Source organism: Hemibagrus wyckioides, linkage group LG12 (assembly GCF_019097595.1).
Source record: "Hemibagrus wyckioides isolate EC202008001 linkage group LG12, SWU_Hwy_1.0, whole genome shotgun sequence".
Lineage (NCBI taxonomy): Eukaryota > Metazoa > Chordata > Actinopteri > Siluriformes > Bagridae > Hemibagrus > Hemibagrus wyckioides.
Window position 1 is genome coordinate 13,107,042 of NC_080721.1, and position 26,885 is coordinate 13,133,926.

General features: G+C 44.6%; 1 protein-coding gene across 4 annotated transcripts; it reads right to left on the minus strand.

The window, feature by feature from the left end:
• Positions 1 to 25,500, minus strand: LOC131362384 (fas-binding factor 1 homolog). Of its 4 annotated transcripts, XM_058404301.1 has the most exons (30): positions 25,182 to 25,500; positions 23,757 to 23,784; positions 23,619 to 23,666; positions 22,347 to 22,425; positions 22,197 to 22,257; positions 21,813 to 21,863; positions 21,600 to 21,720; positions 21,406 to 21,486; positions 21,074 to 21,130; positions 20,758 to 20,886; positions 20,380 to 20,512; positions 20,127 to 20,272; positions 18,875 to 18,971; positions 18,309 to 18,791; positions 17,977 to 18,045; positions 5,350 to 5,432; positions 5,086 to 5,180; positions 4,813 to 4,947; positions 4,418 to 4,518; positions 4,055 to 4,261; positions 3,767 to 3,874; positions 2,846 to 2,985; positions 2,342 to 2,460; positions 2,085 to 2,207; positions 1,815 to 1,967; positions 1,494 to 1,670; positions 1,217 to 1,354; positions 1,015 to 1,114; positions 214 to 332; positions 1 to 144 (listed from the first exon to the last, which is right to left on the minus strand). In XM_058404301.1, exons 1-30 carry the CDS (start codon positions 25,182 to 25,184, stop codon positions 64 to 66), a joined length of 3,465 nt encoding a protein of 1,154 aa, XP_058260284.1. In that variant the 5' UTR covers positions 25,185 to 25,500; the 3' UTR covers positions 1 to 63. The 4 variants fall into 4 exon arrangements, with proteins under 4 accessions (XP_058260284.1, XP_058260282.1, XP_058260281.1 ...); XM_058404299.1 differs by having other exon boundaries at positions 2 to 332; positions 21,074 to 21,124; XM_058404298.1 differs by having other exon boundaries at positions 2 to 332.
• Between the last annotated feature and the right edge of the window lie 1,385 nt (positions 25,501 to 26,885).

Below are 26,885 nucleotides of genomic sequence, written 5' to 3' on the forward strand. Positions count from 1 at the left end.
GTTAAGATTAGACTTTATTAAAATGAGGTAAAAAAACTAAAATGGCAGCAGGTTGGGTTGTGTTCATGTGTGTAAGGTTGAGTTGCATGGTGTGTGTTTCAGTGTGTCCAGAAAGATCTGTTCATCCTGCAGGAAATCCCGGTCCTGAGATACACAATGTTTATTAGTGAAGTGAGGCATATGAACAGTATTGCACAACCATCGTGTGTGTACCTTTTCAGCTGTGTGTTTCAGCACAGCAAGTGTAGCCTGTAGTTTTGGTGAAATGGATCTGGAACTGTTTACTGGTGCTAAAGGATGAACTACTGTGCTGCTGAACACGGGAGAGAATCCTGAAATGTTCAGAAGAAATGATTCATGTAAAACTTACAGCATTGTCTCTGGCTGAAGAGGTAAAGACCTTCATTTGCTGAGCTGTTATTGGGTAACACTACTGTTTAAAATATTTACTGGAACTAGAGAGCTATATTATTGGCAAGAGTTTTGGGACGCCCCTCCAAACCATTGAATTCAGAGGTTGGTCCCTTAGTTTTAGTGATGGGAGCTCCTTAATTCTTCAGCTTCATACCAAGACATTTTGGACAATATCATGCTTTGTGGGAACAGTTTGGGGATGACCCCTTCCTGTTCCATCATGACTGCACACCAGTGACCAAAGCAAGGTCCATAAAGACATGGATGAGTGAGTTTGGTGTGGAGGAACTTAACTGGCCTGACCTCAACCCTATAGAACACCTTTGGGATGAATTAGAGCGGAGACTGTGAGCCAGACCTCCTCGTCCAACATCAGTGTCTGACCTCACAAATGCACTTCTAGAAGAATGGTCAGAAATTCCCATAAACACACTCCTAAACCATGTGGAAAGCCTTCCCAGAAGCTGTTATGTTTTCTTATTTAGCTAGTATGAAAGTCAAGCATGTGATGTACATTAAACATCATTTTGGTAATAAATTACAAGTGGGATTTGTTGAGTGCAGGGTTATTGTATAGGGATCTGGTGTGTGTTTATATACCTGTTAGTAAAGGATCAGCATGGGCAGGTACGTGGTCAGTGGGAAGGTTGTCTCTCATTCTGTCCATCTCTCTGTGATAGTCAGTCATTCTCATCCTCTCCTGAGAGACCAGACAGATGAGTAATCAAACACACAGTCTGATTGCAGAAAGTACCGTTCCAAATTAAATGCCAGGTTTGGTACATCACACACCCACACTGACCTGCTGGAGGTTGTGCTCCTGCTTCCTCAGTCGCTCCAGCTCAGTGTGGATGTGGCGTAGACGAGCCTGATGTCCCGCCTCCACCTGCCGAGCCTCCTGCAGTGACCGCTCGCCTTCATCGTAGCGCTCACACGCCAGCTACAGACACACACAAGCACAAATTACACACGTATCCACAACATCACAAAATCAAGCACAAAGCTTCCTGTGTGCTTTACACTGAACTGAGCTGCAGGGAATGAGGATTGCAGGATACAGCAGGTGTGTGTGGGGTCACCTTGCTGAGAGACTCCACCTCCTGAGCTCGGTGTTTCAGGTGCAGAGCTGCTGCATTCAGTCTCCCTCTCTCCACTTCCAGCTCTTCTCTGAGTTTCTCCAGGTTCTCTCTCTCCTTCTGTAAGGCCTCCTCTCTCTGCTTCAGCTCTCCTGCTCTGAGCTTCAGCTCAGCCTGCTCCTAACACACACACACACACACCCCACTGTCAAGGCTGGTAAAAATACACAGAGGATTACATCTACTAAAACAAATTTTTAGATGACGGTTCATGTTCATGCAGACACAGGGGCAGACTGTGTGTGTGTGTGTGTGTGTGTGTACCTGTGCTATGCTGATAATATGTCCCTCTCGGTCCATCTCTCTCTCTTTGCGCAGTTTGTCCTGAGCGTGGAAGTGTGTCCACTCTGCGGCGAGTTTCCTCCTCTCCTCTGCACAGCGCTGCATCACTGACTGCTGCTCCTCTAACAGAGCGCTCTGACACACACACACACACCCCACATTATTTCCATTTACGCTGCCTCTCACAGTTTTGATGCTTGTATATTTTCTCTTTTCTTTTTTATTCTGTTTGTGTGTATGTGTGTGGGAGACCTTGGCCCTCTCCAGCTCCTCTCTCTCTATGGTGAAGTGTTGAGTCATGGTGCGTCTCTCCTCCTCCAGGCCCCGTAATGCTGACTCTGCTTTAGCCTGCTCTGCTGTGACCCGCCAGCGCTCCTACACACACACACACACACACACACACACACACAACAGCATCACTAAAGGAAACACTGCAGGCACTTTATCATATGTACATTAATCTAAATGTCTCACACCCAGAAGCCCTACACTCTCCCCTGTGGACAGACCTGCTGGAGCTGTCTCTGCTGCTCAGCCAGCTGCGTGTCCATTTTGGCTATGACCTCTTTGAGTCGGGTTCTCTCCTCCGCCATGTCCCTCTGTTGCTGAGTCAGACGCTCCTGCAGCACTGACACACACACGTCATGAACAAAATCACTTCCTCAGCCCATACACTGTGCTTGACTAATACCCTTGAAAGATAAAAACATACGACATAAGACGACTCCTTAACCCAAATTCCTGCTGGAAAACTCAGAGTGGTGCTCAGGAGCAAGGAGGTAAACTTAAAATATAAATAAATAAATATATAATAAAATAAATAAATTTATTTAAATATAAATAAATAAATAAATAAATAAATAAATAAATAATTAATTAGTTATGAGGCAAGTTAAATGCAGACTCAGGTAGGTATGGTGTAAGGTGTAAGCCTTACACCTTTTTATCTGATAAGGCTGATGATATTGGTTAGTAATATAATTATTTATTTATTTTGTGTGTGTGTGTTATACCTCGCAGTTGTTCATCTCTCTGTCTAGCTCCGAGCTCCAGACCCTGAGTGGTGTTTTCGTGAGTGCTCTCAATGCGAGACGAGAGATCACCTAGCCTGAGAGAGAACTGCTCCATTTGATCAATAACCACTGTCAGGGACCTACACACACACACACATATAGGTGATGTGTAATATATGATACAAACTGATGATAGATTGCAGTATTAAGCACTAAACCTTGCATCAGAAATATAGAACTATAATACCAAAGGTATTGGGACACCCTGCGAAATCATCGAGTTCAGGGGTTGGGCTCGGTCTCTTAGTTCCAGTGAAAGGAACTCTTAACGCTTCAGCTTCATACCAAGACATTTTGGACAATTTCATGCTTTGTGGGAACAGTTTGGATGAAAAATAGTGGATGACCACTTCCTGTTCCAACATGACTGCACACCAGTGACCAAAGCAAGGTCCATAAAGACATGGATGAGTGAGTTTGGTGTGGAGGAACTTGACTGGCCTGCACAGAGTCCTGACCTCAACCCCATAGAACACCTTTGGGATGAATTAGAGTGGAGATTGTGAGCCAGACCAAAACTGGGACGTCTGTCTTTACCTGCACATGAATGTAATATGGAGTTGTACCGCCCCTTTACAGCTGTAACAGCTTCAACTCTTCTGGGAAGGCTTTCCACAAGGTTTAGGAGTGTGTTTATGGGAATTTTTGACCATTCCTCTAGAAGAGCATTTGTGAGGTCAGGCACTGATGTTGGACAAGAAGGTCTGGCTCACAGTCTCCACTCTAATTCATCCCAAAGGTGTTCTATGGGGTTGAGGTCAGGACTCTGTGCAGGCCAGTCAAGTTCCCCCACAGCAAACTCACTCATCCATGTCTTTATGGACTGTGTGTGTGCGTGTGTGTGGGCTTAAAGTGTGGTACCTGGTCTGTGAGGTAGCACTGGTCACTGCATCAATCTCCTCGTCCTTCAGTCTCTTGAGTCTCTGTACCTGCTCCTCATGATCCTTCTTCATCTCCAGTATAGACTTCCTGTAACACACACACTCCAGGTATGTACAAGAACACTCAATACAGTAAAACCGTTTTTCCATCTACACTGGTACAGTAAAGGTCCAGCTAAACTGTCTGAAACAGGGGTTGGGGCCTACAGTGCTGTTCATTACTGATAGGTTGCACATAAGATTTCTGACCCCATCTCTGTGTGTGTACCTCTGGAGCTCTCGGAGTCTCTCCACCTCGCGGTCTCTCTCCTGTTGGCTCTGTGCCAGCCTGCGCTGGTGCTGCTCCTGAAGCTCTCCCCTCTCCCGCTGTGCCATCTTCAACACCGCCTCCAGACGCTCCGTCAGCTCCTGGTTCTCCATGTGTGCCCGTGCCTCCCGCTGCACCACAGACTCCTCCAGCAGCTTCACACGAGCTCTGAGGAGAGAGAGAGAGAGAGAGAGAGAGATTGTGTTACCTGTGTGTGTGTGTTTGTTCTCCATAAGTGCAGCCTGGAAGTTTGTTTAAATTTAATTGTATATTTCTGTTCTTTATTACACCATGTGTTTGTATGTGTGTGTGTGTGTGTGTTACCTGTGTGTATTCTCCATAAGCTCTATGTCATGTTTGTGTCTCTGTTGGATGTTATCCAGTAACATCTGCAGCTGATCCTTTTCTAGCTGCAGACTCCGCACCTATTAAACAAACAGAAAAATATACAACACTCAGCTGTGTGTGTTTGTGTTTGTGTTTGTCTGTCTGTCCCTTCATATGTATGATCCTAGCATGGAGAGGCTTGAGTATGTGTGTCTATACTAGTTTATGGACATAACTCTGTGTGTGTGTGTGTGTGTGTGTGTATATATTATACTGTATATCTGTCTGTATAGGTTGTATATATGTATATACCTATAGTTGTGTGTTTGTGTATATACACTTGTGTGTAGCTCTGTGTTTGTGTGTAGAGGTGTGTGTTTGCGAAGGTCTACCTGTCCCTCCAGCTGTATGATCCTGGTCTGGAGTGCAGTCGTGTCTCCGCTGTGATGTTCTGTATCTCTCCGCTGTTTCTGTAAGGACTTGAGGTCCATTGGTGACCCTAAACCCCAGAGCTGAGCCTGAGCCAGCTGTACACACACACACACACACACACACACACACACACTATTGTCATTTATTTTCATGATGAATTGCCACTGAGGTCTGGTCAATAATTTGTTTCACTTTGTGTAAGGTGTGTGTGTGTGTGTGTGAGAGAGGCAGACCTGCTGTTGGAGGAGAAGCTGCTGAAGGCCGTCTGTAGACAGAGACACCTGCTGGACAGGTGCAGTGCTCACAGCTGCAGGTTTCTGCTCTGACTCTGAGAGAGAGGGAGGGTGGGAGTGAGAGAGAGAACTTTATAACTTGTATCATATATAGTACTTATTTACTGATTTAGAACAAATGATCTGTTATGTCCATTTCGCACAGTCTGAGAGTAGGACCGGATTGCTGATGGTCCATGTTTTGTTCTGCTGTAGGGGACATACCATGTGTGTGTTGAGCTCCTGTGCTGGGTGCTGGGGCAGATGCCAGGCTCTGCTGTCGGCTAGGCACAACCAGAGACTCACGGCTAAGGACACACACAATAACAATAAGATTGTGTGTATTTATTTACTTTTTCACTAATGTGTCAGTGTTCTGTAGTTGGACTGATGTGTTATAGAGGTGTGTGTTCAGTAGAGTGGTGTTATACAGGTGGGCGTTCAGTAGAGTGGTGTTAAACAGGTGTGTGTTCAGTAGAGTGGTGTTATACAGGTGTGTGTTCAGTAGAGTGGTGGTAAACAGGTGTGTGTTCAGTAGAGTGGTGTTATACAGGTGTGTGTTCAGTAGAGTGGTGGTAAACAGGTGTGTGTTCAGTAGAGTGGTGGTATACAGGTGTGTGTTCAGTAGAGTGGTGTTATACAGGTGTGTGTTCAGTAGAGTGGTGGTAAACAGGTGTGTGTTCAGTAGAGTGGTGGTAAACAGGTGTGTGTTCAGTAGAGTGGTGTTATACAGGTGTGTGTTCAGTAGAGTGGTGTTATACACGTGTGTGTTCAGTAGAGTGGTGTTATACACGTGTGTGTTCAGTAGAGTGGTGTTATACACGTGTGTGTTCAGTAGAGTGGTGTTATACACGTGTGTGTTCAGTAGAGTGGTGTTATACACGTGTGTGTTCAGTAGAGTGGTGGTATACAGGTGTGTGTTCAGTAGAGTGGTGTTATACAGGTGTGTGTTCAGTAGAGTGGTGGTATACAGGTGTGTGTTCAGTAGAGTGGTGGTAAACAGGTGTGTGTTCAGTAGAGTGGTGTTATACAGGTGTGTGTTCAGTAGAGTGGTGTTATACACGTGTGTGTTCAGTAGAGTGGTGGTATACAGGTGTGTGTTCAGTAGAGTGGTGTTATACAGGTGTGTGTTCAGTAGAGTGGTGTTATACAGGTGTGTGTTCAGTAGAGTGGTGTTATACAGGTGTGTGTTCAGTAGAGTGGTGTTATACACGTGTGTGTTCAGTAGAGTGGTGTTATACAGGTGTGTGTTCAGTAGAGTGGTGTTATACACGTGTGTGTTCAGTAGAGTGGTGGTATACACGTGTGTGTTCAGTAGAGTGGTGGTAAACAGGTGTGTGTTCAGTAGAGTGGTGTTATACACGTGTGTGTTCAGTAGAGTGGTGGTAAACAGGTGTGTGTTCAGTAGAGTGGTGGTAAACAGGTGTGTGTTCAGTAGAGTGGTGGTAAACAGGTGTGTGTTCAGTAGAGTGGTGGTAAACAGGTGTGTGTTCAGTAGAGTGGTGTTATACAGGTGTGTGTTCAGTAGAGTGGTGTTATACAGGTGTGTGTTCAGTAGAGTGGTGTTATACACGTGTGTGTTCAGTAGAGTGGTGTTATACACGTGTGTGTTCAGTAGAGTGGTGTTATACACGTGTGTGTTCAGTAGAGTGGTGTTATACACGTGTGTGTTCAGTAGAGTGGTGGTAAACAGGTGTGTGTTCAGTAGAGTGGTGTTATACACGTGTGTGTTCAGTAGAGTGGTGTTATACACGTGTGTGTTCAGTAGAGTGGTGGTAAACAGGTGTGTGTTCAGTAGAGTGGTGTTATACACGTGTGTGTTCAGTAGAGTGGTGTTATACACGTGTGTGTTCAGTAGAGTGGTGTTATACACGTGTGTGTTCAGTAGAGTGGTGGTAAACAGGTGTGTGTTCAGTAGAGTGGTGTTATACACGTGTGTGTTCAGTAGAGTGGTGGTAAACAGGTGTGTGTTCAGTAGAGTGGTGGTAAACAGGTGTGTGTTCAGTAGAGTGGTGTTATACAGGTGTGTGTTCAGTAGAGTGGTGTTATACACGTGTGTGTTCAATAGAGTGGTGGTATACAGGTGTGTGTTCAGTAGAGTGGTGTTATACAGGTGTGTGTTCAGTAGAGTGGTGTTATACAGGTGTGTGTTCAGTAGAGTGGTGTTATACAGGTGTGTGTTCAGTAGAGTGGTGTTATACACGTGTGTGTTCAGTAGAGTGGTGTTATACACGTGTGTGTTCAGTAGAGTGGTGGTATACAGGTGTGCGTTCAGTAGAGTGGTGGTATACAGGTGTGCGTTCAGTAGAGTGGTGTTATACACGTGTGCGTTCAGTAGAGTGGTGTTATACACGTGTGCGTTCAGTAGAGTGGTGTTATACACGTGTGCGTTCAGTAGAGTGGTGGTAAACAGGTGTGCGTTCAGTAGAGTGGTGGTAAACAGGTGTGCGTTCAGTAGAGTGGTGTTATACACGTGTGCGTTCAGTAGAGTGGTGGTAAACAGGTGTGCGTTCAGTAGAGTGGTGTTATACAGGTGTGCGTTCAGTAGAGTGGTGTTATACACGTGTGTTCAGTAGAGTGGTGTTATACAGGTGTGCGTTCAGTAGAGTGGTGTTATACAGGTGTGCGTTCAGTAGAGTGGTGTTATACAGGTGTGCGTTCAGTAGAGTGGTGTTATACAGGTGTGCGTTCAGTAGAGTGGTGTTATACAGGTGTGTGTTCAGTAGAGTGGTGTTATAGAGGTGTGTGTTCAGTAGAGTGGTGTTATACACGTGTGTGTTCAGTGGAGTGGTGTTATACACGTGTGTGTTCAGTGGAGTGGTGTTATACAGGTGTGTTTTCAGTGGAGTGGTGTTATACAGGTGTGTTTTCAGTGGAGTGGTGTTATACAGGTGTGTGTTCAGTGGAGTGGTGTTATACACGTGTGTGTTCAGTAGAGTGGTGTTATACACGTGTGTGTTCAGTGGAGTGGTGTTATACACGTGTGTGTTCAGTGGAGTGGTGTTATACAGGTGTGTTTTCAGTGGAGTGGTGTTATACAGGTGTGTGTTCAGTGGAGTGGTGTTATACAGGTGTGTGTTCAGTGGAGTGGTGTTATACACGTGTGTGTTCAGTAGAGTGGTGTTATACAGGTGTGTGTTCAGTAGAGTGGTGTTATACAGGTGTGTGTTCAGTAGAGTGGTGTTATACAGGTGTGTGTTCAGTAGAGTGGTGTTATACAGGTGTGTTTTCAGTGGAGTGGTGTTATACAGGTGTGTGTTCAGTGGAGTGGTGTTATACAGGTGTGTGTTCAGTAGAGTGGTGTTATACACGTGTGTGTTCAGTAGAGTGGTGTTATACAGGTGTGTGTTCAGTAGAGTGGTGTTATACAGGTGTGTGTTCAGTAGAGTGGTGTTATACACGTGTGTGTTCAGTAGAGTGGTGTTATACACGTGTGTGTTCAGTAGAGTGGTGTTATACACGTGTGTGTTCAGTAGAGTGGTGTTATACACGTGTGTGTTCAGTAGAGTGGTGTTATACACGTGTGTGTTCAGTAGAGTGGTGTTATACAGGTGTGTGTTCAGTAGAGTGGTGTTATACAGGTGTGTGTTCAGTAGAGTGGTGTTATACACGTGTGTGGTCAGTAGAGTGGTGTTATACACGTGTGTGGTCAGTAGAGTGGTGTTATACACGTGTGTGTTCAGTAGAGTGGTGTTATACACGTGTGTTCAGTAGAGTGGTGTTATACACGTGTGTGTTCAGTAGAGTGGTGTTATACACGTGTGTGTTCAGTAGAGTGGTGTTATACAGGTGTGTGTTCAGTAGAGTGGTGTTATACACGTGTGTGTTCAGTAGAGTGGTGTTATACACGTGTGTGTTCAGTAGAGTGGTGTTATACACGTGTGTGTTCAGTAGAGTGGTGTTATACACGTGTGTGTTCAGTAGAGTGATGTTATACACGTGTGTGTTCAGTAGAGTGGTGTTATACACGTGTGTGTTCAGTAGAGTGGTGTTATACAGGTGTGTGTTCAGTAGAGTGGTGTTATACAGGTGTGTGTTCAGTAGAGTGGTGTTATACAGGTGTGTTTTCAGTGGAGTGGTGTTATACAGGTGTGTGTTCAGTAGAGTGGTGTTATACACGTGTGTGTTCAGTAGAGTGGTGTTATACACGTGTGTGTTCAGTAGAGTGGTGTTATACACGTGTGTTTTCAGTGGAGTGGTGTTATACAGGTGTGTGTTCAGTAGAGTGGTGTTATACAGGTGTGTGTTCAGTAGAGTGGTGTTATACAGGTGTGTGTTCAGTAGAGTGGTGTTATACAGGTGTGTGTTCAGTAGAGTGGTGTTATACACGTGTGTTCAGTAGAGTGGTGTTATACAGGTGTGTGTTCAGTAGAGTGGTGTTATACAGGTGTGTGTTCAGTAGAGTGGTGTTATACAGGTGTGTGTTCAGTAGAGTGGTGTTATACAGGTGTGTGTTCAGTAGAGTGGTGTTATACACGTGTGTGTTCAGTAGAGTGGTGGTAAACAGGTGTGTGTTCAGTAGAGTGGTGTTATACAGGTGTGTGTTCAGTAGAGTGGTGTTATACAGGTGTGTGTTCAGTAGAGTGGTGGTAAACAGGTGTGTGTTCAGTAGAGTGGTGTTATACAGGTGTGTGTTCAGTAGAGTGGTGTTATACAGGTGTGTGTTCAGTAGAGTGGTGTTATACAGGTGTGTGTTCAGTAGAGTGGTGTTATACACGTGTGTTCAGTAGAGTGGTGGTAAACAGGTGTGTGTTCAGTAGAGTGGTGTTATACAGGTGTGTGTTCAGTAGAGTGGTGTTATACAGGTGTGTGTTCAGTAGAGTTGTGTTATACACGTGTGTGTTCAGTAGAGTGGTGTTATACACGTGTGTGTTCAGTAGAGTGGTGTTATACACGTGTGTGTTCAGTAGAGTGGTGTTATACACGTGTGTGTTCAGTAGAGTGGTGTTATACACGTGTGTGTTCAGTAGAGTGGTGTTATACAGGTGTGTGTTCAGTAGAGTGGTGTTATACAGGTGTGTGTTCAGTAGAGTGGTGTTATACAGGTGTGTGTTCAGTAGAGTGGTGTTATACACGTGTGTGTTCAGTAGAGTGGTGTTATACACGTGTGTGTTCAGTAGAGTGGTGTTATACACGTGTGTGTTCAGTAGAGTGGTGTTATACTGGTGTGTGTTCAGGAGAGTGGTGGTATACAGGTGTGTGTTCAGGAGAGTGGTGGTATACAGGTGTGTGTTCAGTAGAGTGGTGGTATACAGGTGTGTGTTCAGTAGAGTGGTGGTATACAGGTGTGTGTTCAGTAGAGTGGTGTTATACACGTGTGTGTTCAGTAGAGTGGTGGTAAACAGGTGTGTGTTCAGTAGAGTGGTGTTATACACGTGTGTGTTCAGTAGAGTGGTGGTAAACAGGTGTGTGTTCAGTAGAGTGGTGGTAAACAGGTGTGTGTTCAGTAGAGTGGTGTTATACAGGTGTGTGTTCAGTAGAGTGGTGTTATACAGGTGTGTGTTCAGTAGAGTGGTGGTATACAGGTGTGTGTTCAGTAGAGTGGTGTTATACAGGTGTGTGTTCAGTAGAGTGGTGTTATACACGTGTGTGTTCAGTAGAGTGGTGTTATACAGGTGTGTGTTCAGTAGAGTGGTGTTATACAGGTGTGTGTTCAGTAGAGTGGTGTTATACACGTGTGTGTTCAGTAGAGTGGTGTTATACACGTGTGTGTTCAGTAGAGTGGTGGTAAACAGGTGTGTGTTCAGTAGAGTGGTGGTAAACAGGTGTGTGTTCAGTAGAGTGGTGTTATACAGGTGTGTGTTCAGTAGAGTGGTGTTATACAGGTGTGTGTTCAGTAGAGTGGTGTTATACAGGTGTGTGTTCAGTAGAGTGGTGTTATACAGGTGTGTTTTCAGTAGAGTGGTGTTATACAGGTGTGTGTTCAGTAGAGTGGTGTTATACACATGTGTTCAGTAGAGTGGTGTTATACAGGTGTGTGTTCAGTAGAGTGGTGTTATACAGGTGTGTGTTCAGTAGAGTGGTGTTATACAGGTGTTTGTTCAGTAGAGTGGTGTTATACAGGTGTGTGTTCAGTAGAGTGGTGTTATACAGGTGTGTGTTCAGTAGAGTGGTGTTATACACGTGTGTTCAGTAGAGTGGTGTTATACACGTGTGTTCAGTAGAGTGGTGTTATACAGGTGTGTGTTCAGTAGAGTGGTGTTATACAGGTGTGTGTTCAGTAGAGTGGTGTTATACAGGTGTGTGTTCAGTAGAGTGGTGTTATACAGGTGTGTGTTCAGTAGAGTGGTGTTATACACGTGTGTGTTCAGTAGAGTGGTGGTAAACAGGTGTGTGTTCAGTAGAGTGGTGTTATACAGGTGTGTGTTCAGTAGAGTGGTGTTATACAGGTGTGTGTTCAGTAGAGTGGTGGTAAACAGGTGTGTGTTCAGTAGAGTGGTGTTATACAGGTGTGTGTTCAGTAGAGTGGTGTTATACAGGTGTGTGTTCAGTAGAGTGGTGTTATACAGGTGTGTGTTCAGTAGAGTGGTGTTATACACGTGTGTTCAGTAGAGTGGTGGTAAACAGGTGTGTGTTCAGTAGAGTGGTGGTAAACAGGTGTGTGTTCAGTAGAGTGGTGTTATACAGGTGTGTGTTCAGTAGAGTGGTGTTATACAGGTGTGTGTTCAGTAGAGTGGTGTTATACAGGTGTGTGTTCAGTAGAGTGGTGTTATACACGTGTGTGTTCAGTAGAGTGGTGGTAAACAGGTGTGTGTTCAGTAGAGTGGTGTTATACAGGTGTGTGTTCAGTAGAGTGGTGTTATACAGGTGTGTGTTCAGTAGAGTGGTGTTATACAGGTGTGTGTTCAGTAGAGTGGTGGTATACAGGTGTGTGTTCAGTAGAGTGGTGGTAAACAGGTGTGTGTTCAGTAGAGTGGTGTTATACAGGTGTGTGTTCAGTAGAGTGGTGTTATACAGGTGTGTGTTCAGTAGAGTGGTGTTATACAGGTGTGTGTTCAGTAGAGTGGTGTTATACAGGTGTGTGTTCAGTAGAGTGGTGTTATACAGGTGTGTGTTCAGTAGAGTGGTGTTATACAGGTGTGTGTTCAGTAGAGTGGTGTTATACACGTGTGTGTTCAGTAGAGTGGTGGTAAACAGGTGTGTGTTCAGTAGAGTGGTGGTAAACAGGTGTGTGTTCAGTAGAGTGGTGTTATACACGTGTGTGTTCAGTAGAGTGGTGTTATACAGGTGTGTTTTCAGTAGAGTGGTGTTATACAGGTGTGTGTTCAGTAGAGTGGTGTTATACACGTGTGTTCAGTAGAGTGGTGTTATACACGTGTGTGTTCAGTAGAGTGGTGTTATACACGTGTGTGTTCAGTAGAGTGGTGTTATACACGTGTGTGTTCAGTAGAGTGGTGTTATACAGGTGTGTGTTCAGTAGAGTGGTGTTATACACGTGTGTGTTCAGTAGAGTGGTGGTAAACAGGTGTGTGTTCAGTAGAGTGGTGTTATACAGGTGTGTGTTCAGTAGAGTGGTGTTATACAGGTGTGTGTTCAGTAGAGTGGTGTTATACAGGTGTGTGTTCAGTAGAGTGGTGTTATACACGTGTGTGTTCAGTAGAGTGGTGTTATACAGGTGTGTGTTCAGTAGAGTGGTGTTATACACGTGTGTGTTCAGTAGAGTGGTGGTAAACAGGTGTGTGTTCAGTAGAGTGGTGGTAAACAGGTGTGTGTTCAGTAGAGTGGTGTTATACAGGTGTGTGTTCAGTAGAGTGGTGTTATACAGGTGTGTGTTCAGTAGAGTGGTGTTATACAGGTGTGTGTTCAGTAGAGTGGTGTTATACACGTGTGTGTTCAGTAGAGTGGTGTTATACAGGTGTGTGTTCAGTAGAGTGGTGTTATACACGTGTGTGTTCAGTAGAGTGGTGGTAAACAGGTGTGTGTTCAGTAGAGTGGTGTTATACAGGTGTGTGTTCAGTAGAGTGGTGTTATACAGGTGTGTGTTCAGTAGAGTGGTGTTATACACGTGTGTGGTCAGTAGAGTGGTGTTATACAGGTGTGTGGTCAGTAGAGTGGTGGTAAACAGGTGTGTGTTCAGTAGAGTGGTGTTATACAGGTGTGTGTTCAGTAGAGTGGTGTTATACAGGTGTGTGTTCAGTAGAGTGGTGTTATACACGTGTGTGTTCAGTAGAGTGGTGTTATACACGTGTGTGTTCAGTAGAGTGGTGTTATACACGTGTGTGTTCAGTAGAGTGGTGTTATACACGTGTGTGTTCAGTAGAGTGGTGTTATACACGTGTGTGTTCAGTAGAGTGGTGTTATACAGGTGTGTGTTCAGTAGAGTGGTGTTATACACGTGTGTGTTCAGTAGAGTGGTGTTATACACGTGTGTGTTCAGTAGAGTGGTGTTATACACGTGTGTGTTCAGTAGAGTGGTGTTATACAGGTGTGTGTTCAGTAGAGTGGTGTTATACACGTGTGTGTTCAGTAGAGTGGTGTTATACACGTGTGTGTTCAGTAGAGTGGTGGTATACAGGTGTGTGTTCAGTAGAGTGGTGTTATACAGGTGTGTGTTCAGTAGAGTGGTGTTATACAGGTGTGTGTTCAGTAGAGTGGTGTTATACAGGTGTGTGTTCAGTAGAGTGGTGTTATACAGGTGTGTGTTCAGTAGAGTGGTGTTATACACGTGTGTGTTCAGTAGAGTGGTGTTATACACGTGTGTGTTCAGTAGAGTGGTGTTATACACGTGTGTGTTCAGTAGAGTGGTGTTATACACGTGTGTGTTCAGTAGAGTGGTGTTATACAGGTGTGTGTTCAGTAGAGTGGTGTTATACAGGTGTGTGTTCAGTAGAGTGGTGTTATACACGTGTGTGTTCAGTAGAGTGGTGTTATACACGTGTGTGTTCAGTAGAGTGGTGTTATACACGTGTGTGTTCAGTAGAGTGGTGTTATACACGTGTGTGTTCAGTAGAGTGGTGTTATACAGGTGTGTGTTCAGTAGAGTGGTGTTATACAGGTGTGTGTTCAGTAGAGTGGTGTTATACAGGTGTGTGTTCAGTAGAGTGGTGTTATACAGGTGTGTGTTCAGTAGAGTGGTGTTATACACGTGTGTGTTCAGTAGAGTGGTGTTATACACGTGTGTGTTCAGTAGAGTGGTGTTATACACGTGTGTGTTCAGTAGAGTGGTGTTATACAGGTGTGTGTTCAGTAGAGTGGTGTTATACAGGTGTGTGTTCAGTAGAGTGGTGTTATACAGGTGTGTGTTCAGTAGAGTGGTGTTATACACGTGTGTGTTCAGTAGAGTGGTGTTATACACGTGTGTGTTCAGTAGAGTGGTGGTAAACAGGTGTGTGTTCAGTAGAGTGGTGTTATACACGTGTGTGTTCAGTAGAGTGGTGTTATACAGGTGTGTGTTCAGTAGAGTGGTGGTAAACAGGTGTGTGTTCAGTAGAGTGGTGGTAAACAGGTGTGTGTTCAGTAGAGTGGTGTTATACAGGTGTGTGTTCAGTAGAGTGGTGTTATACAGGTGTGTGTTCAGTAGAGTGGTGTTATACAGGTGTGTGTTCAGTAGAGTGGTGTTATACACGTGTGTGTTCAGTAGAGTGGTGTTATACAGGTGTGTGTTCAGTAGAGTGGTGTTATACAGGTGTGTGTTCAGTAGAGTGGTGTTATACAGGTGTGTGTTCAGTAGAGTGGTGTTATACACGTGTGTGTTCAGTAGAGTGGTGTTATACAGGTGTGTGTTCAGTAGAGTGGTGTTATACAGGTGTGTGTTCAGTAGAGTGGTGTTATACACGTGTGTGTTCAGTAGAGTGGTGTTATACACGTGTGTGTTCAGTAGAGTGGTGTTATACAGGTGTGTGTTCAGTAGAGTGGTGTTATACACGTGTGTGTTCAGTAGAGTGGTGTTATACAGGTGTGTGTTCAGTAGAGTGGTGTTATACAGGTGTGTGTTCAGTAGAGTGGTGTTATACAGGTGTGTGTTCAGTAGAGTGGTGGTAAACAGGTGTGTTTTCAGTAGAGTGGTGTTATACACGTGTGTGTTCAGTAGAGTGGTGTTATACACGTGTGTGTTCAGTAGAGTGGTGTTATACAGGTGTGTGTTCAGTAGAGTGGTGTTATACACGTGTGTGTTCAGTAGAGTGGTGTTATACACGTGTGTGTTCAGTAGAGTGGTGTTATACAGGTGTGTGTTCAGTAGAGTGGTGTTATACAGGTGTGTGTTCAGTAGAGTGGTGTTATACAGGTGTGTGTTCAGTAGAGTGGTGTTATACAGGTGTGTGTTCAGTAGAGTGGTGGTAAACAGGTGTGTTTTCAGTAGAGTGGTGTTATACACGTGTGTGGTCAGTAGAGTGGTGTTATACACGTGTGTGTTCAGTAGAGTGGTGGTAAACAGGTGTGTGTTCAGTAGAGTGGTGGTAAACAGGTGTGTGTTCAGTAGAGTGGTGTTATACACGTGTGTGTTCAGTAGAGTGGTGTTATACAGGTGTGTGTTCAGTAGAGTGGTGGTAAACAGGTGTGTGTTCAGTAGAGTGGTGTTATACAGGTGTGTGTTCAGTAGAGTGGTGTTATACACGTGTGTGTTCAGTAGAGTGGTGTTATACACGTGTGTGTTCAGTAGAGTGGTGTTATACACGTGTGTGTTCAGTAGAGTGGTGTTATACAGGTGTGTGTTCAGTAGAGTGGTGTTATACAGGTGTGTGTTCAGTAGAGTGGTGTTATACAGGTGTGTGTTCAGTAGAGTGGTGGTATACAGGTGTGTGTTCAGTAGAGTGGTGTTATACACGTGTGTTCAGTAGAGTGGTGTTATACAGGTGTGTGTTCAGTAGAGTGGTGTTATACACGTGTGTTCAGTAGAGTGGTGTTATACAGGTGTGTGTTCAGTAGAGTGGTGTTATACACGTGTGTGGTCAGTAGAGTGGTGTTATACAGGTGTGTGTTCAGTAGAGTGGTGTTATACAGGTGTGTGTTCAGTAGAGTGGTGGTATACAGGTGTGTGTTCAGTAGAGTGGTGTTATACAGGTGTGTGTTCAGTAGAGTGGTGTTATACACGTGTGTTCAGTAGAGTGGTGTTATACACGTGTGTGTTCAGTAGAGTGGTGTTATACAGGTGTGTGTTCAGTAGAGTGGTGTTATACAGGTGTGTGTTCAGTAGAGTGGTGTTATACACGTGTGTTCAGTAGAGTGGTGTTATACACGTGTGTGTTCAGTAGAGTGGTGTTATACAGGTGTGTGTTCAGTAGAGTGGTGTTATACACGTGTGTGTTCAGTAGAGTGGTGTTATACACGTGTGTGTTCAGTAGAGTGGTGTTATACAGGTGTGTGTTCAGTAGAGTGGTGGTATACAGGTGTGTGTTCAGTAGAGTGGTGTTATACACGTGTGTGTTCAGTAGAGTGGTGTTATACAGGTGTGTGGTCAGTAGAGTGGTGTTATACAGGTGTGTGTTCAGTAGAGTGGTGGTATACAGGTGTGTGTTCAGTAGAGTGGTGTTATACACGTGTGTGTTCAGTCGAGTGGTGTTATACACGTGTGTGTTCAGTAGAGTGGTGTTATACACGTGTGTGTTCAGTAGAGTGGTGTTATACACGTGTGTGTTCAGTAGAGTGGTGGTATACAGGTGTGTGTTCAGTAGAGTGGTGTTATACAGGTGTGTGTTCAGTAGAGTGGTGTTATACACGTGTGTGTTCAGTAGAGTGGTGTTATACAGGTGTGTGTTCAGTAGAGTGGTGTTATACACGTGTGTGTTCAGTAGAGTGGTGTTATACAGGTGTGTGTTCAGTAGAGTGGTGTTATACAGGTGTGTGGTCAGTAGAGTGGTGTTATACAGGTGTGTGGTCAGTAGAGTGGTGTTATACAGGTGTGTGTTCAGTAGAGTGGTGTTATACACGTGTGTGTTCAGTAGAGTGGTGTTATACAGGTGTGTGTTCAGTAGAGTGGTGTTATACAGGTGTGTGTTCAGTAGAGTGGTGTTATACACGTGTGTGTTCAGTAGAGTGGTGTTATACAGGTGTGTGTTCAGTAGAGTGGTGTTATACAGGTGTGTGTTCAGTAGAGTGGTGTTATACACGTGTGTGTTCAGTAGAGTGGTGTTATACACGTGTGTGTTCAGTAGAGTGGTGTTATACAGGTGTGTGTTCAGTAGAGTGGTGTTATACACGTGTGTGTTCAGTAGAGTGGTGTTATACAGGTGTGTGTTCAGTAGAGTGGTGTTATACAGGTGTGTGTTCAGTAGAGTGGTGTTATACAGGTGTGTGTTCAGTAGAGTGGTGTTATACACGTGTGTGTTCAGTAGAGTGGTGTTATACAGGTGTGTTCAGTAGAGTGGTGTTATACAGGTGTGTGTTCAGTAGAGTGGTGTTATACAGGTGTGTGTTCAGTAGAGTGGTGTTATACACGTGTGTGTTCAGTAGAGTGGTGTTATACAGGTGTGTGTTCAGTAGAGTGGTGTTATACAGGTGTGTGTTCAGTAGAGTGGTGTTATACAGGTGTGTGTTCAGTAGAGTGGTGTTATACACGTGTGTGTTCAGTAGAGTGGTGTTATACAGGTGTGTTCAGTAGAGTGGTGTTATACACGTGTGTGTTCAGTAGAGTGGTGTTATACACGTGTGTGTTCAGTAGAGTGGTGTTATACAGGTGTGTTCAGTAGAGTGGTGTTATACACGTGTGTGTTCAGTAGAGTGGTGTTATACACGTGTGTGTTCAGTAGAGTGGTGTTATACACGTGTGTGTTCAGTAGAGTGGTGTTATACAGGTGTGTTCAGTAGAGTGGTGTTATACAGGTGTGTGTTCAGTAGAGTGGTGTTATACAGGTGTGTGTTCAGTAGAGTGGTGTTATACAGGTGTGTGTTCAGTAGAGTGGTGTGTTGTGTTACCTGGGCTGTCTGGGAGGGAGGGGCGTGTCCTCTTTCACCCTGCGAGGAGTCGTGGTGGCGTTTCGTTTACTGGGAAAAACAACAAAATCATTCCAATAATTTCTTACTGTAAAACTGCTGAAAAAATCATCCACAAAAGCTGTGATACCGGAGACTGTTAAATCCACATCACCTTACAGAAATCTTCACCACATCAACACTTACACGTGTATTCTTAACACGTGGCTGTACAAGTCCCTGTGAATCAGTGGTTGCTATAGAAACAAGAAGCGTATCTATATGAATGTATATTAAAGTGCCAACACTTGCAATGCTCTTCCATCCAGCTGTACCTGAGGAATGTGTCCAGGTCTCGTATCTCATCTCCAATCCCTAGAGATTCCTCCTGCTTCTTCTCTCTGTCCTCCACCAAAGTTTTGTTCTTACTCGGAGCTCCTGCCAGACAGTCGTCCTCATCCTCTTCCTCCTTCTTTTTAAGCTCTGATTTGGCTGCAGTGGTTGTGGAAGTTTCTGGAGTGTCAGGTATGGCTCTGAGCTCCTCAGAGTGTTTCGAGGTCACTCTGGATGGCTTTCCTCCTACGTTTGATGGAGAAGGTGGACGTTTTAGTCTCTCAGATGATCCTGCAGCCTCTTTTTTCTCTCTCTTTGGCTCCTCCTCCTTTTCCGCTTCATCTTCGTCTTGCTTGAGCCCGAGCCAGTCTGAAGGGGGACGGCCAGGTCGGGTGGAGGTCACAGTGGAGGTCACAGTGGAGGTCACAGTGGAGGATTTGGGCTTGCGTTCAGGAGAAGAAGAGCTGAGGTCCTCAGTAGAGAATCTACATGAGAATAAGGATCAGTGTTTGATTTCACCTGCTGGAACAGCACCACGGTATTTCCACCATATTAGACACTTTCTCACCGTACTGAGTGTCTGCGAGAGTTTCGTCCCTCTGGAGTCAAGACCAGTGTGGGCTGGTACGAGCCGAACATTAAGTCTTCATCTCCAGTCACAGAATCTGAAAAACAGACAATCGTAACAAATACCACAGCCGTTTAGTCCTGATATGTCTTCATTTAGACTGAGACACAGAGGCCACGCCTCCTTTATGTAGACTGAGACACAGAGGCCACGCCTCCTTTATGTAGACTGAGACACAGAGGCCACGACTCCTTCATTTAGACTGAGACACAGAGGCCACGCCTCCTTCATTTAGACTGAGACACAGAGGCCACGCCTCCTTTCGTTTAGACTGAGACACAGAGGCCATATCTCCTTCATTTAGACTGACACAGAGGCCACGCCTCCTTTCGTTTAGACTGAGACACAGAGGCTATGTCTCCTTCATTTAGACTGACCCAGAGGCCACGCCTGCGTTCGTTTAGACTGAGACACAGAGGCCATGTCTCCTTCATTTAGACTGACCCAGAGGCCACGCCTGCGTTCGTTTAGACTGAGACACAGAGGCCATGTCTCCTTCATTTAGACTGACACAGAGGCCACGCCTCCTTCATGTAGACTGAGACACAGAGGCCACGACTCCTTCATGTAGACTGAGACACAGAGGCCACGACTCCTTCATGTAGACTGAGACACAGAGGCCACGACTCCTTCATGTAGACTGAGACACAGAGGCCACGCCTCCTTTCGTTTAGACTGAGACACAGAGGCCACGCCTCCTTTCGTTTAGACTGAGACACAGAGGCCACGCCTCCTTCATTTAGACTGAGAAACAGAGGCCACGCCTCCTTCATTTAGACTGAGACACAGAGGCCACGACTCCTTCATTTAGACTGACACAGAGGCCACACCTGCTTTCATTTAGACTGAGACACAGAGGCCATGTCTCCTTCATTTAGACTGACACAGAGGCCACGCCTGCGTTCGTTTACACTGAGACACAGAGGCCATGTCTCCTTCATTTAGACTGACACAGAGGCCACGCCTGCGTTCGTTTAGACTGGGCCATGCCTGGTTTAGGCCGAGGCCATGTCTCCTTTACTGAGACTGCCAGAGCCGCCACACCTCCTTCACTGAGACTGCCAGAGCGGCCACACCTCCTTCACTGAGACTGCCAGAGCGGCCACACCTCTTTCACTGAGACAGAGACAGAGGCCACACCCCTTCTCTGAAACTGAGACACACAGACAATATTAATGAATGGTTTTGTTACCTTTGCCAGCCGAGCCCTTCTGTGGCTGTCGCTCTGCGGGTGTTGTGTCTTTTTTCTCGCCGGTCACAGGTCTCTCCAGCAGACGAGGAGATGTCCCAATTCCCAGAATCTCGTCCAGCCTGGTGCGTGGTCTCTGAGGAGCCTCACTGCACAGCAGACCAAATAATAATAATAATCATAATAACAATAACAATCGCAAATCAGAGAATGGGGAACAAATGAAAAAAGACATGATATAAATGTCTTGTCCCACCTCTCTTTTTTGGTCAGGAGTCCACTTCCTCTTCCTTTCGGGGGGTCACTGAACCCCAGTGCATCCATGAGGTCGTCTTCATCATGGTCAAAGTATAACTCGTTGTGTTTCTTAGGCGCGGATGCAGGTGTGGCTATAACACAAGGTGCAAATATCATTGTGAAGTACAAAAATGTTCTTAGACCTCTTTGATGAAACCATTATACACTGGTCTAACTGAGGTACCTACTCTGTAGCAGGAACTAAAAAGGTTCCACACAGAAACAATAGATTCAGCTCTGGTTCCTTCCATCTAAACTCCAGGGTTCCTGAACAGTTCCTGCATTGAGGAATGTTGTACAGGAACTCGTTCATGAGCTGACCTCAAAACATTGTTACCTTGTTCCTCTTTCTTCTGTCCAGCCGGTGAGGATGTCGGCTGCTTTCCAGCTTTTCCCGATGGAGCGCTTTTCGGCCGTTCTCCACCCAGTTTGTTTAGCAGGTCATCCAGAGGATCATCCGTGTCGTCTGTTATAGACAAACAAAAGATCGAAAGCTGAGTAAAGACTCATTCCAGTCAGATGAAACATTACTCTGTTCTTTATTCCCAGACATGTCTAAAGCTGAAACCCATATAATAAAGTTCTGTTCCTGTGTGTTTATGGGAATCAGGCAGGAAAATCGACTTATTTGTCCTAAACGTAACCCAAGATACCTTGTTTGGCAGCTGGCAACTCATCATCACCACCATCATCATCATCATCATCATCATCTGCAGTAACGCAGCATTAACGAACAAAAGAAATAAGCCATATAATTATTATTATAAAACAGTGCCCTTGAATGCTGAATTCTGTTGATCAGTATTTTGTAACCATCATCAAGTATTCCATCATCTTCAGAACCGGAACGTTTACACTTCTTTGCGGTTTCACAGCTGCTTTTTTTTGTGTCTTATTCACAGTTAAAAGTCTGGTGAGGGAATTAGAACTGCTACATTATAGTAACAGCTTATGGTAAAGGTTTTAACTCAAAATTAAAGCTCACCCATGATGCTGAATTTACTGTAGCTCCTCACTGCAGCAGCTGGAGCAGAGCCGGGCTTCCTCTCCTCCACTCCTTCTGATTCTGTGTGGACACAAACACTGACATGCTGAGAGAGAGATACTCTACACAAACACGCACACACACAGGGAAAGATGTCTTGTGTGTTACAGGTGTTGAGTTTAATCTTAACTCACGATTAGGTTTGTTCTTGTCTCCTGGTTTAGATGTTTCAGTTCTAGAGGTTCTGCTCAGCGCTGGGGCTGAACTGGGTTTCCTCTTCGAGCCAAACAAGTCAGCGTCCATATCATCCATGTCCTGTGATGGGACCACACACACACACACAATGTAGCAGAAGATCTCACAGAAGATTCCGAGAGTTTTGTATGAAAAATCATCCGGTCAGAGACCTTCATATTCTCCAGCAAAGCCTTCGGATCCACCTCAGACACATCAGAACCCTGTGATTAGAAATAAATAAATTAGTTCCTGTTCTTACTTTACAGCAGCTTTTTTTTTTTTTTAAAAGTGTGGTTGGTCATGTTGCTGAAAAAAGGGTAAAGAAATAAACTCCTCTGTCCTGAAGATTTCGGAATATTTAAAGCAATGATCCTGGAGACTCCTTCCATTAACATTAACATCTCCTTCACCATATCATTGAAGTTTTTATGCCATTAATATGAGGCAATAATATAAAACTGTGCTGCTAGAAACTTCTAGAAAATGAATCTCTTCTGATCTTCTGACCAAACAGTATCCAGATTACAAAACCTCTAAGTGTAGCCCTGTCTCACCTCGCCGTCTTTCTCTGCCTCCTCCGCAAGTTTGCTGAAGAAATCATCGTCTAGAAGGTTCCTGAGAGGTTTCAACATAAAACACTGGTGAATATCCACTCTACAGTTTATCGCTCAGCTCCACCCCTCTGCCTCAGCATGAGCGCTCACCTCTTCCCGCTCTGTGTTCGTAAGACACCCCCTGGTCTGCTGGGTCCTGCGGCCGGAGACCTGGCCTTCACCGGGAGATCTGAGACGTTACAGAGTGGAAAGATTAGGTCATATAACTATTCCATACACTTCAGTATTCAGTATGCTTCAGTATTCCCTACGCTGCAGTATTTAGTATGCTTCAGTATTCCCTACGCTGCAGTATTTAGTATGCTTCAGTACTATGCACGCTTCAGTATTCCATAAGCTTCAGTATTCCGTGAGCTTCAGTATTCCGTACGCTTCAGTATTCAATATGCTTCAGTACTACGCACGCTTCAGTATTCTGTACGCTTCAGTACTCAATATGCTTCAGTACTACGCACGCTTCAGTATTCCATACACTTCTGTATTCCGTACGCTTCAGTATTCCGTATGCTTCAGTATTCCGTACGCTTCAGCAATCCCTGCGCTTCAGCATTCCGTACGCTTCAGCATTCCCTACGCCTCAGTTTTCGCCTGCTTCAGTATACCATACACTTCAGTATTTCGTATGCTTCAGTATTCCGTAAGCTTCTGTATTCCGTAAGCTCCAGTATTCCGTAAGCTCCAGTATTCCGTAAGCTCCAGTATTCAGTACACTTCAGCAATCCCTACTCTTCAGCATTCCCTACGCCTCAGTTTTCGCCTGCTTCAGTATACCATACACTTCAGTATTCCGTATGCTTCAGTATTCCATAAGCTTCTGTATTCCGTAAGCTCCAGTATTCCGTAAACTCCAGTATTCTGTAAGCTCCAGTATTCCGTAAGCTCCAGTATTCCGTAAGCTCCAGTATTCAGTACACTTCAGCAATCCCTACGCTTCAGCATTCCCTACGCCTCAGTTTTCGCCTGCTTCAGTATACCATACACTTCAGTATTCCGTAAGCTTCTGTATTCCGTAAGCTCCAGTATTCCGTAAGCTCCAGTATTCCGTAAGCTCCAGTATTCCGTAAGCTCCAGTATTCCGTAAGCTCCAGTATTCAGTACACTTCAGCAATCCCTACGCTTCAGCATTCCGTACGCCTCAGTTTTCGCCTGCTTCAGTATACCATACACTTCAGTATTCCGTATGCTTCAGTATTCAGTATGCTTCAGTTTACAGAACACGTCAGTATTCTGTATGCTTCAGTATTCAGAAAACATTAGTATTCCGTACGCTTCAGTATTCTCTTTTAGGCTGGGTGCAGAGCTAAACAGCTTCAGACACCAGTGCCATCAGATCCTAACAGAACTACTTAAATCCGAACGTACCGTCAGTGTCGTCTCCCAGCAGATCTCCCAACACGTCATCGATTGAGCCTGAAAGCAACAACACACATCACACTCATGTATCAGGATATGAATAAATGGACCGGACTAGAACTCAGGTCACGTGTATACTCCACTCACCCTTCAGACTTTTCTTCTGTTTGGACGTCTGACATGTGAAAAGAGAAAACAGAGAGTTTTAAATGAAACATGTAACTTAAACAGCTTTCTTTTATCCGCTCCTTATATTAACATGCTATCGTTTCTATAGTAACAGCTTATTCACAGGGAACTGTCCGGTGTGTAATCACTGATATGGTGATCGTAATGAAGGAGTCTCCAGTGTCAGAGCTTCATAAAGCTTTTCATTTCCAGATGTCTTCCGGAGGAAGGTTTGACTAGCTCAGAGTGAGAAAGAGTAGGAAGAGAAGCTGCTGAATTTAGCGACTGCTGTAATGTACATGAGATTTGTTTCACAGCATTAAATATAACTCGAAATGGATGAAGTAATAAAGAAACATTGTAATTGTTGGCAATTTTGGTGTGAGAGAAAATAAATTGGTTCAGGAAGTTATTTAAAAAAACTTCTGAGCGGTGACAGTGACTCAGCATCATCACTCCATCCTGTTGTTTATTCTTTCATGACAGCAGCACTTTTTTGTACTGGATTGTATTGGTGGATGGATGGGTGGATGATTGTATTGGTGGATGAATGGATGGATGGATGCATGGATGGATGCATGGATGGGACTGGACTGGACTGGACTGAGCTCAGTTTCAGGGTCTTCTATCTTCTCATAGCCTAGACCAGGGGTGTCCAATCTTATCCAGAAAGGGCCGGTGTGGGTGCAGGCTTTCATTACAACCAAGTAGAAGCTACACCTGATTCCAACTGGCTAATCAACTGATCTTGGCTTTTCAGTGGACTCTGGTGTGGCTTCTGCTCAGTTGGAATGAAAACCTGCACCCACACCGGCCCTTTGCGGATAAGATTGGACACCCCTGGCCTAGACCATCTTTATGTAGAGCAACAATTCTTTTTTTCAGATCCTCAGAGAGTTCTTTGCCATGAGGTGCCATGTTGAACTTCCAATGACCAGTATGAGAGCGATAACACCAAATTTAACACACCTGCGACTTTGTAACACTAACGAGTCACATGACACCGGGGAGGGTAAATGGCTAATTGGGCCCAATTCGGACATTTCCACTTAGGGGTGTAGTCACTTTTGTTGCCAGCGGTTTAGACATTAATGGCTGTGTGTTGAGTTATTTTGAGGAGACAGCAAATTTACACTGTTATACAGGCTGGACACTCACTACTGTAAATCGGAGCAGAGGGGCATTTCTTCAGTCTTGTCACATGAAAAGATATAATAAAATATTTACAGAAATGTGAGGGGTGTACTCACTTTTGTGAGATACTGTACATCACAATGATATTTATATTCCCTGGTTATAATCTTGAGTACTTGCGCCGTGCTAATGAACTGATGTGAGATCATCACTAGATAACTCTGTATGCTTTTACACAGGAGAGGATATAAAACACAGAAGCTCACTCACCATGATCACCTGGGAGAGAGAAAGATAAATCCGGAGAAATCAGAGCAGCTTCAGGAACTCCGGCTAGTCAGCTGGAGAGGAGCGTCGGCGTCGCCATTGGTAACCGCAGCTCGCGCTCTTCTTTAATAAACATATTTTCCGTTTCTCTCACGCTATCATTCGTTTAAACTAACATAGATTAACACAAACAAATGTCCAAACTACCCACATATATCGGTGTTGTTATATATTAATTTATTTTATTTATATAAATCCAAGATTAGTTTGTCCTCTGCAGTTTTGAATTTCTGTGGCTGCAGTGCTGCTGCTCAAGCTTCCTGTGACGCACATCCTCTCTCTCTCTCTCTCTCTCTCTCTCTCTCTCTCTCTCTCTCTCTCTCTCTCTGTGTGTGTGTGTGTGTGTGTGTGTGTGTGTGTGTGTGTGTGTGTGTGTGTTGGCCACCAGGTGGCGATCGGTGTATAGTTTATTTATATACTGCTCTTCAGCATGTGTATCAGAAATGATTACTAGATTAAAATTATATCTAAACGGTACATGATTTAAAAGTGCCAATGAATTTAATAAGAAGGTGTTGGGTTAAGGTGTTGGGCAACTGAGCAAAAGGTTGTGAGTTCAAATCCTAGGGCCACTAAGCTGCCCCTGGTGGGCCCCTGAGCAAAGCCCTTAACCCTTAATTGCACTGTTGTATAAAAAATGAGACAAAAATGTAAGTCACTTTGGATAAGGGTGTCTGCCAAATGTAAATGTCACACCTATTTGTGTGTGTTATTTTTCAGAATAAACATCTGTCTATAGAGTTTGAGGAACATACGCATCCACTCTGAAACATTTCATGGCTAAATGAACCATTCAGAGCTCCACAAACCACCTGGTGGAGTAAATTCCTTTGACTCCGTAAAGGGGAGACGCTGAATCTCATGCAGAGATCACAACCCCGGGTTAGACCTTTCTCAGACGGAAGGTCCACTTCATTGCAAGTTTGTCACGAAACACAGAGGAGCAGATGGTTTGAATAAGAGCAGGTTCGGATTTCGTCCTGTCCTCCTCCTTCAGCTGGGTTCGCCTCTTTGTGTTCAGTGGTGATCCCATGGGATAGGGGGGTGGGGTGTTCGAGGAGCAGCAGAAATAACAGAAATAGGAAGTCCTGCGCTGGAGCCGAGCTGCGTGAGAACTCCAGGAGTCCCAGAGCCTCAGCCTGAGAAGAAGAAAATAAAACAAATTCACAGTTATATCAATGAATTTCTAATCATTTCTATATCAGAGGTCAATTAGAAACAAATCTCCCAATGCTTTACACCTTTTCATGCTAACGAATTAAAGCAATGTAAAGAGTTTAATAAGAATCATGAGCATGAAAATAAACCATATGTTCATCGACGATCAGCAGCACAGGATTTTAGCACTGTGTGTATTTCCATCGGCAGCATGCTGGCTTAGTGGTCAGCACTGTTGCTGCACAGCAAGAAGGTCCTGGGTTTGAATCCTGGGTACAAACAGGCAGGGGCCTTTCTGTGTGGAGTTTGCATGTTCCTATTTCTGTTATTTCTCCCCGTGCACTCCGTACACTGTGGGTTTCTTCCCACAGTCCAAAAACATGTACATTAGGTTGAATGGTAATTCTAAATTGCCCATAGGAGTGTGTGTGTGTGTTTGTCTGTCTATATGTGTGGCCCTGTGATGGACTGGTGACCTGTCCAGGGTGT